Below are 10,734 nucleotides of genomic sequence, written 5' to 3'. Positions count from 1 at the left end.
GGGGAGTTACGACAAGGAATTTCTTGGAAGGTGAAAAGGAGTGATGGCAGGGAGGAAGGGGTTGTAGGAGGAGCTAGCAGTTGGCTGCAGGAACGGTAACATATTGTTTTGCAGGATTGCAACAAGGAGAGGGGATGGTGGCGGCGATGGACTGGTTGTGGGGCAAGGGGAGTCTGAGATAATCACCACCTTGGGAGAGGGATACAGCCGAAGCATCACCCTAAAAATCGAATACAAGCTTCGAGGGGAAATCAAGACGCCGATGGTTGTTCTCACAAACTAAAATCATAAAATAATAAAAGCTAAACCTTAAGGCATAAAAACACAAATAGTAGAGGGATGAGCATGAAATAAAAACAGGAGGGAGGGACAATTCCGGCCTAATGAGAAGAGGGGGGAGGGGGCCAGTTCAACTGAACCGGTCCGAGCCAAACCGGTTCAACTTTTGGAGGAAATTCTTTGTGTCATCTATGCTTCAAATCGATCAATTCGATATATAACACTATGCATGAATTGTCAATGGATTTAGAGATAAAATTTGGAAGTTTTAAGTTTAATTAAATTAAACCTTAATTATCTTCCTAATCCCTCTCTAATTCTCGCACTACTGTGCATAGTCGACTTCCTGCATGATATTTATCGATGGGGTCTTCAGAGCCTTCGAAATTCCTACCCTCTCCCAATTTCCTTCCCTTGTGTCGGAAGTGTCGAACTTGATTTGCGAGCTTCTGTAAGGGTTTTAGCACGGAATTAGCAAAGGGGAAGGGAGGATTGAGGTGTTAAAAAGAGGATGAGAGAAGTTTAGGCAGTATCAGGGAGACAAACTTATGTCGAGAAGCTCATTTAAGGTGTGTTTTGGCAAATGAGATGTTTTAGGTTAGTGCACATTATGAACCAATTTTGATGAAACCCTATGTTGCATAAGAATTTCAGGTTGTTTACATGAGATGGTGAGCTCGAGAAGGGCATATCTGAATTTGTCATATGGTTGCTCCGTCAAGTCAGATAAAATAATCTTGTGTTAATGTAAGAAAAATAATCTTCTATAGGTTTTCATATGACTTCTCATTTGACACATATGTATTTAGAATTTACCGCATATTGTTGAAGAATATCTGCACTAAATGTATTAATGCAAGTTGATTTTTCTTATGATACATATGATGTCATTTTGTTATGATACAGATGAATATGCTTACGAAATTAATTATTTGCATATATTAATGACCCATGCATGTGATGTATGAAGTGCATATAAATATTTATTACATGTATTATGCTTTAAGAAATGTCATTAGTAATGTTATGAGTAGACTATTACATGAGTGTTTGCAAGTACGCAAGAAATGTCATTAGTAATACAACAGGGATGTGGTGTTTCCAACTCGTGGTGTTCAGGTTGCAATGAAACTCTGGAAATCGTTGTCATCAGACGATGACAGAGATTAGGGAAATGTTGGTATCAAGGGGGTTATTAAGAACTGTTGTATTGGGGGTTTAACATTTATCAATAGTCAATATGACTTTTGGGGCAGAGTGACGATACATGATATGATATGACATGACATAAAAATAATTGTGGCCTATACATTTACAAGTGACATTGCTATGAAATAATATTAATATGATGCTATGATTATATGGTTGTGATGACATTGTTATGATTGTTAATATTCTTATGATTATATGCATATGTCTATACATGAATGAAATGACATCTATGTTTACACATCAGTTTTGATTTCTACACTATCTGTTTTATTTTCATGTTATAAATAATTTTAGTATGTTGTGACTTGTGTGTAGACATGCATATTTTATTTGAGCATACATATTATTTCTTTTCCATGTATAAAAACTTATTTTAGTCTTGATTATTTTGCCGAGCTCGTTGTTGCTCACTATATGTTGTCTTTCACGAAGTGCAAGAGCACAGAGGCGATTAGTTATGTGTGATTTGTGTAGCTTTTACGTTTTATAGTTTTAGGAGCTTGTACAACTTTTGGGTACTTATTTTATTTATTTTGGATTTAGTAGCTCTTTATAGTTTACATGTTTTGAGGTTATGATTTCTATGCTTTCGAATATTTATATGAATGAATTATGAAATGCAATGTATCACGTATGTTGTGATAATTTAGTTAGACTAGTTCATCATCCATTTGGTCTTAGGGCTCATTTGGGGCAGCTTATAAGTGCGGGGGCATTTTTGAAAACGCTGCGGTACTGTTTGGATCGTTCGTTTTGCCCCTTTATCCAAAAATGCAGTTCTATTTTTACACTAAATGCAGGCCGCGGGTCGAACCCTGCGGTCGACCCATGGGTCGCATTTCAGGATAAGGATAAGTTGCTTATCCTAAAATGCACAAGCTGTTCCAAACACATTCTTAATTCTGCAAGTCAAGAGGAGTGTTTGTGATAATTTAATTATCCATCTGGGTGGTGAGCTCCAGGTCAACAAAACTTCCCTTAACAATTATGAAAAACCTTATGCGGAGTGAGCTCCTCACTATCTAGTTGAAGCTAATTGGAACTAGGTGTGAACTTAAGCAACTGTGATTTTAAATCTACACAAATATATTCTAAATGCTTCTTAAGGGACCTCTGAAGATTACTCTTGAGTGCTGAGATAATGCTCTTGATCTGCATCAAATTTAGTTTTAACCTCACACATTATGTTATAGCAAAATATATGAGTTAATTATTTTCCAGTTTGTGTCGTGGCTCCTCTAGGAGTAGGGATAAACACTACTGAAATGCTATCAACAATTTGTTGACTTATCATTCTAATAGTAAAATAAGCGATCTTTCCTTAACATTTTTCACATTTTTTAATGCAGGTCTTCATGAAACCTGGAAAACCTTTGACTTTTGCTGAGATTGACACCAAATCTGAAGATAATAGAAATGCTAAGACAGTACTTGCATTTGGTTTGCCTGGAAATCCTGTCAGCTGTTTGGTTTGCTTCCATCTTTTTGTTGTTCCAGCTATTCGTAGTCTTTCTGGATGGCCAAACCCTCAGCTTACAAGGTTTTAATCTTTTATTTCGTGTTCTTTTCCAACTTAAAAGTAAAATTTAGCAATAATTTGATCTTTGTGTTAATGGAAGTATGGTATCTCGAACAAGACTAGTATAGAATGAAGTTGCCTAAACGTAAAGTTAGAAAAAAAAAATAGCTCCTCTATGGCTTATACATTATAAATTCATTGTCACTGATGACTCTTCCTTTTTATCTTTTGTAAACAATGGCTTTCAGAGGTAATGGGCCTCAACTTTTGTGGGTGCTCAAATGAAGTGTATTTTTTTTACAGTCATTTTTTCCTCTTCTTTATCAACTTTTCTTCTCTCTATAAAATTTTGACAGCTGTACATACTGTTGATCTGATAAATCTATTTTAATGTTGTAGTTTCCAGCTACATTTAGTAAATTCTCCACAATATGAGATTGAAAATCTCTTTCTCGGTTGCAGTATTTATATTAGGAAGTTGTAGAAGTTTTTGTTACAGCAGGCCGTGCTGTATAGTTGTTTTACTTTCTCAATTGAATGCATCTTTTGCTTACTTTCTTAATTGAATCCATCTTTCTTTATTATATTCGTTCTCTTCTTTTGAATCTCCCTTTTTTCAATATAGTTGTTTTATCCATGATGTAGATAGAATAATGCTGTTTCAATTGGCATTTTTTTGCCGATGCATTGTGGAATTTCTTCATTATGAAGTTTTCAAAATCTTGATCTCATTTTAATATTTTATGGGTGAAAGTTGTAGGCACCTAAACTGAAAATTTTTGTATGGCAATTCTTTTTTGATTTTTTTGCACGATTGAGTTGCCTAATATAATGCTATATCCGGCCCCCAAATCTTAGAAAGAACTCAACAATGGCTATCAAGAAGAAAGAATCATAAAAATAAAGTACAAGCTAATTTAATTTAAAGAAAACTAATTGAAGAAGTAATATCCTTTTGCTTAAGGTCAAGTTGAGTATTGAGGAATTGTATTTTCCATGAGGTGAGGCATTTGCTTCAAAAAATTTTGAGGCATAAGTCTCGAATTTAAAATTTTTTGAAAAGTAATAAGTATTATATAAACTTTAAAGTGTGAATTAAAAAATAACATATTAACATTTAAACAATTGGCACACTAAAAAATAACATCAATATTCTGCCAAAATAAAAAGTTACAATTGCACAAAGAGGTAATGCACTAATAGTCTATTATTAAATTATGAAATAAGATCTGTTATGCAAATATTACACTATTAAAACAAACAACATCAAAATAAAATTATAAAATATCATAACTTAACAGTTAAAATAATTTCAACATAAGCCTTTTTCTCATACTTATATAATTCAGCTTCCACGCCTTATGTATGAATGTAATAGGATTAGAATTTTTAAATTCAAATGGCCCTATAACTCTCATGACATGGCGGATTTTTATTAGAATCATCTATAATGAATTATTTTCTCTCCCAGCTTTTCATTTGTCATATGCATATTTTCCCATTTTTCATCATCTTTAATCTCGATCATCTTTCTCTTTCCTTATAAAAAATAGTCAATAAAATTGTTAATTAAATTTTAAATCATTGATTATGTTAATAGTTAGAAGTTCAGCTGCGTAAATCTTTATGTATACATTTTTCATTCATTTATTACTATTTAGGGTGCGTTTGGGACAGCTTATCCGCTGCGGCGACATTTTAAAAACGCCACTGCCCCGTTTGAAAAACATGTTCTGGCCGCTTCTGCAAAAACACGGTTTCATTTTTACATTAAACGCGGACCGCAGACCGCGGATCTTACCCCTGCGGTCCGTGTTTTTTTTTAGTGTTTTACCCCGTCGCTCTCTTCAGCCTTCTTCTCCTTTTCTTTTGTCAGCTTCTCAGTAGCCGGCTTCTTCTCTGCGACAACCTTCTTCTCGTCCTTCGGTGCCATTGATCGCTGATCGTCGAACGATAACAGTACAGAGACGAGGGTTGGCGAGTTCTTCTTGTCCTGCTTCAAAATCTTCGGTGTTTGCCCTCTCACCTTACCTGCGCAAGCCAGAGATCCGTTTACCTTGGCGTGTTCCTACAGGTGTTCCACTGCTGAAATCTTCCTACAGGTGTTTCTCTTTTGCTGTTTGGTTGTTCTACTGAGGAAATCTTCCTTTATTTTCTCACTATTCTTTCGTGCCCTTGATTCTTGCCATCACTATCTGCTTGTTGCTCACATGAGCACCCTTTTTAACTCCTCCATTAACATTGAGGTGACTGCCAATTGGAACAATTCCCTTCCCACCGATCGTTTGATCCCTACTCAACTGAAATTTCTTTTGGACCAAAAAGCCTCCATAGACATATTTTAACATTTCATGAGACGCTTAGGGACGAATTATCGGTAATATTCATCAGGGGTAGAATGATCATTTATCCAGGAACAACTGCAAATCAGCTGTTTTCCAAACGCACAAACCAAACAACCAGTCAACTTATCAAGATCAGCTACTGATCAGGATAGGTTGCTTACCAGCATAAACTGGATAAGATGCAACTGCCCTAAACAGACCCTTAGTGTGTGAGGCATGAGGGTTGATAGGTGTGGCATATTGATTTTATTTTTAGCTTTTGTTAAAAGAATTATGGATAGTCTAAAAAAATTTAGGTGAGGCGGCCTCAAGAGGATCCTCAACTTTGGTGAGGCATATACTGCTCACCTTGGATAATGAGGTGTAAGCCCTTGATACCATTCTTAGGCTATTATAAGGTGTTTAGGAAGATGATGTTGTGGGGGAGGTGATTGTGGAATAGCAACAGAAGGATAATACGAGTGTTTGATGGTGTTTGGAGGGGGATAAGTGAGTTTGGCTTTTGTCCTAGCTAAAAACAACTACTTGAATGGGGAAACAACAAGATTTGTGCTGTGAGGAGATTCCATCACTTTTTCTTGAGGAAGATGCAGACACACCTCTTGCAAAATAAGAAGATACAACAGTCTTTAGATCATAAATAACAGAATACAATCGCTCAAAATACCAAAAATAAAACTAGCTTCCTCAATCAACAAAATACAACATATGAATAGTTCCATCATAGAAAAAATCTTATTAGAAATAACGAAATAGGAAAGAAATCAGATAGGAAGAAAATATATATGAAAATTTGGAAATCATTGCTCCCCTCACCCTCTTCGAACCTGTAGTTGCGGGAGGAGCGATCTCGCTGTTCATGGAATTACCGCTCTCGGGATTATGGTATCATAATCCTGGGATTGTAACGGGACGCTTCTGCAGCATTCTCCTTAGCTAGGAGAGGTTTGTTCTGCTTCATCTTTTTTGTATGCTTTTGGAATCGATTTATCACCATCATAATAAAATCATTGCTTTTTTTTCCACTACAAAATTTATGCTTACACTCATCCCAACCAACTTTGAAATGCATGCACCATTCCACAGTCTGTCTTAATAGGATAAATAATATTTTTTTTTGGCACAACCAAAGCTGGAGTTGCACACAGATGGATATTCTCATGAACCAAGTATTGAACCGTTAATTATACATGTTTCTCCAACTTCTCTCACTTGGTTGGATGCATCCGATATACATGCCCGTCTGAAGGAACTATCTCTGAAATGAAATCCATGACATGTTGGACGATCCTAAAGGTTAACTATCCAAGAGATAAACTATCAGCCATAACATCTAACAACTCTTTTGACAAGGGCTGTTCTTTTCCCATTATTAGCTCCTCAGATTCACTATTTTCTATGACAACCAATGTTAGATTGACTGGAGTCTCTGATGGGCTTATCTTTGAATACAAACATCTATCTCATCGGTTGGAAGCTGATAATCTTTTTCGATGTCTTCATTCTCTCATATACCACTGTCTATTCTTCAATTTCTCCCTGCTCGGTGAAAGTAATTGTCCCTTTGTGATGCAGGGGCAATGGCTGAACTGGTCTAACACGGTTGAACTATGAGATTATCTTCCCTCTATGACGCAGGGAGGCTGGACCGGTTGGCTGTTCGGGCGGAATTTGCTGCCCCCTTTTTCCGTTATTCTCTCACCTATCTTATTACAGAGTCTTTGCTTGTTGTTTAGGATTGAATTTTGATTTTCTTGCTGATTTTAGATTCCTGCCGTTAGGCGATTTCCTTTGTTAGGGTTGTATCCGAGGATAGGTGACGCTCTGACTGTAGCTTGATCCGAGATGGTGTTTATCTCGTCGATTTCTCGCTGTACTCCTCTTCCCCCACTGCCGACCTCTTCCCAGTAGCCTCTCAGCTGCCGCAATTGTTCAAGGATCCCTTCTTGGCTGCTGCACCCGCTCAAGGATCCCTTCTTGCTGCTGCACTTCCTTCCAGCAACCTCTCTACTGCTGCAACCCCCTCCCATCAATGTGCTTTGCTGCTGTACCTCCTCCCAGCACCCTTCCCTGCCGTCGTGTCTCCTCCCAGGTCCCCTCCCTGCCACCGCGCCTTCTCCCAGCAAGCTCCCCTACCGCAGCAAGCCCTCCCAAATGCCTCCTTTACTGCCGACAGTCTCCTATCCCTTGTCCCTGCTGCTGCCTTTCCTCCCAGCAGCCTCCATAGTGCAGCCATAACCTCTCAACCATCCCCACACCTGCTGTCTAGCTGAAGTTCACCACATTTGCCCTCGCCCTAAGGTCCTGTCTTATGTTTGTAGTGTTTATTTCCTGTTTGGAAAGTCACGATAATAGATTTGAAGTTTCAGCAATACTATTTTCGTTTATTTCCGCTTTATATTTTTATTTGTTGTAAATTTAGATCGAATTGTATGCGCAGGGTGCATGCCCGTATTGCTCAACAAATAAGGACCAGTGCTGACAGACCAGAGTATCATCGTGCCATTGTAAGATGGGAGTTTGATGATGGATCTGGTACACCCGGGTAAGATTAATATTTAGATTGTTTTTGAGATCGGCATGAGCTCAAGCTTGACTTAATCTTAAATTTGCAGAAATAATGTTTTCCTTGTAGTTTTGTTGCTGAGAGCACAGGAGGGCAATTGAGCAGCCGTCTTCTGAGCATGAAGTCCGCAAATGCTTTACTGGAGTTACCTTCTACAGGGCAAATACTCCATGCTGGAACTTCTGTGCAAGCGATACTGCTTTCTGATATAGGCAACCTTCCTTCAAACCGTTCAGGTAAACTGACACCAAATGCTTCTTCCCATCCTGAAGAGAGAAATTTTAAGGTTGCTATTCTTACTGTAAGCGACACCGTTGCATATGGAATCGGCCCTGATAGGAGGTACTTCATTTTTTTATCTCCATACATATTTTCTTTCTTAGATTCCATTTTTGGCATATTGCAAATATAGTTTGTTTTATGGCATGTAGAGGTTTCCGTTAAATTGAAATTTCTTCTGCTATAAACGACTTTTAGGCTGTACGAGGTTCCCTAAACATGAGGCAAATCTCTTTGGACTATGTCTATTTGTTTCTTTTGTTTTAAGTTTGAAAGTTTTCAGTTACAAAAATGTTTTGAAATCATAAAAGTTGACTAAAATATAATACAAATAATGTCTGAGGACCAAAAAATGATCTCTAATCGAACTCTAGATTACCCCAACTTAGTGTTTTCAAATCCAATTAACTTAGCTGTTACTTTAACTTCTTATGAGTGAACTTCAATCTCTCTAATCATAACAAAATTGACAAGTTATCTCATTCATAAAATTTTCATGAATATTCACCATGTGATGATTTTAATTGGAATTCTATTGCTTGAGGCTAAGCATTCCAAATTATTCTCTGATCAATTATGGATTTAAAAGCTAAATTGAATGATTAAATGGTTGCCTTTTTGAGTTATCAAAGATTCTAATTAAGTTTTCGAACACGCTTCCTATTTGATTTTTACATTAAGGCCTAGTGTCTAAATGAACCTCTTATTAGACTTGTCAATTAAGACTAAACACTTGTATGAATCTTTGTTTAGATTTTTAGGAAAGCCTATGGGCCGTAAAGCTCGACTCAAGACCATTTAACAAATTCATATAGGAAAAAAAAAACAATGGCTCAATCTATCCAATATTAAATTACAGACCAAGGAATAGCAAGTTGACTGGAAGGCATCACTAAATGCAGAAAAAACAAGCATGAGCCTCTTTCTTAGATAATGTGATATCATCTCATAAAATTTTTGAAGTTTCTCACTTCATCAATGTTTTGATTCCTGAAAGTAAAAGGTATAACACATCTAACTAGAACATTATTGAGCAAAAATCATTGAGTTTTATATTAGCATAATATCTTTATTTATAAATGAGACATGATAGAATTTTCTACCGTTGATTGCAAAAGCACTATTAAATTCTGCAATCAATTGTGATTTTATTAGCATAATGAGTGAAACCGCTGACCTGAGGAATAGAAACTAAAAGATTGACATAGTAGATTCCATTAGAACTGTGAAAAAAAAAGCCACATGAGTTGTGCACCATAATAAAAGTAGCTGTTGAACTGGGAAATTGACATCGAAGAAAGACATTAATCCATTATGTCAACCCAACTCGGAAGCTTGGAATACCAAGATGATAATTGATGGACGGATGTAAAATTTTACTTAACTAAACAGTCCAAATTTGTAAAACATAATGATCTTCTGATTTTTATAGAAAAACCTATTAAAAAACTTTCATTCATAACTTTTGGTACTAAAGCACTTTCAAATTTGAAAAATTTCAAATTTAACTGATATAAAATAAGCTTATTACATTATCTATCTTCTAGGATTCCTTGATAGTTATAAACAAATTCTCTTCTACTGTCCTTTTAAATTAAATGAGGTATATCTGAGAATATTCATCAACTATTCTATGAGTTAAAATGGGTCAGTGGCTAAATATTTTTTGAGTTATAGTAATTCAAGAGTATGAATATGTATGAGTAAACTAATATTATAAATAAATACCTTTGAATCCGAGTTAGAGTAGTTTGTTCGAGCTGCGGCCCATGAGCGAAATCACCTAGTTCTGAAGGAAGCGAGGAAATAATATACATACATACTAACATATGTGTGCGTGTATTCAGTTCTGTTTTAACATTTTTTTTCAATCTAAAGACCGAGAACCAAACATTTTGATTTTCCAAACCAATATCCGAACTAATAATTTACAAACCGAAGCAAATCATCCAAAGAAATTTGGTTTGGTATTGTTTTTTGGCTATAACCAAATAATGCACACTCCTAATTTTCATGACTTTTTTCAAAATCAATCTAAAAAGATAGGTAGCCTTTTTCATTTTCACTTACGTGCATGTGTGTATTGCTTCCCAAGCCAGTACCATAATGGGGGTGGACTCCATAATTTAATATGCTCATACAATCATTCGTATGTAATATATTCCTCTTTCATTTCTTTCATCATGGTTATTTAATTGTTTCATGTAATATTCGTTAGACATTGATGCATGAAAATGCTACATGGTATCTAAGTCAGTATGAGAATCTTACAATTTAAGAAAAGTGAAAAAAACAATTTCTCATAATTTATGCTACATGAACATTAATCGCTACATACAAATGTCTGCATCAAGTGATATATCGAATTTAAGAGAAAAAATTTCATTAATTTAAGATAGAGACATAAATACCCACATTATTTGGAAGGCTTCAGTATCCCTTTTTTTTAAAGCTAGTGTTTATTAATTTATTATTCTTTAATTATTTTTATTAATACACACACATACAGATATATATATATATATATATATATA

The 10,734-nt window shown here is 35.8% G+C and overlaps 1 protein-coding gene across 1 annotated transcript in view; it reads left to right on the top strand.

The window, feature by feature from the left end:
• Positions 1 to 10,734, top strand: part of LOC110032848 (molybdopterin biosynthesis protein CNX1) — a 59,629-nt gene that overhangs the window by 41,079 nt on the left and 7,816 nt on the right. Inside the window, exons 7-9 of the mRNA XM_020736617.1 lie at positions 2,841 to 3,031; positions 7,796 to 7,900; positions 7,991 to 8,263. Coding sequence (XP_020592276.1) covers positions 2,841 to 3,031; positions 7,796 to 7,900; positions 7,991 to 8,263 — 569 coding nt within the window. The remainder of the gene's footprint in view (positions 1 to 2,840; positions 3,032 to 7,795; positions 7,901 to 7,990; positions 8,264 to 10,734) is intronic.

Source organism: Phalaenopsis equestris, unplaced genomic scaffold (assembly GCF_001263595.1).
Source record: "Phalaenopsis equestris unplaced genomic scaffold, ASM126359v1 Scaffold001038, whole genome shotgun sequence".
NCBI lineage: Eukaryota > Viridiplantae > Streptophyta > Magnoliopsida > Asparagales > Orchidaceae > Phalaenopsis > Phalaenopsis equestris.
This window is presented reverse-complemented; position numbering and strand designations above follow the sequence as displayed.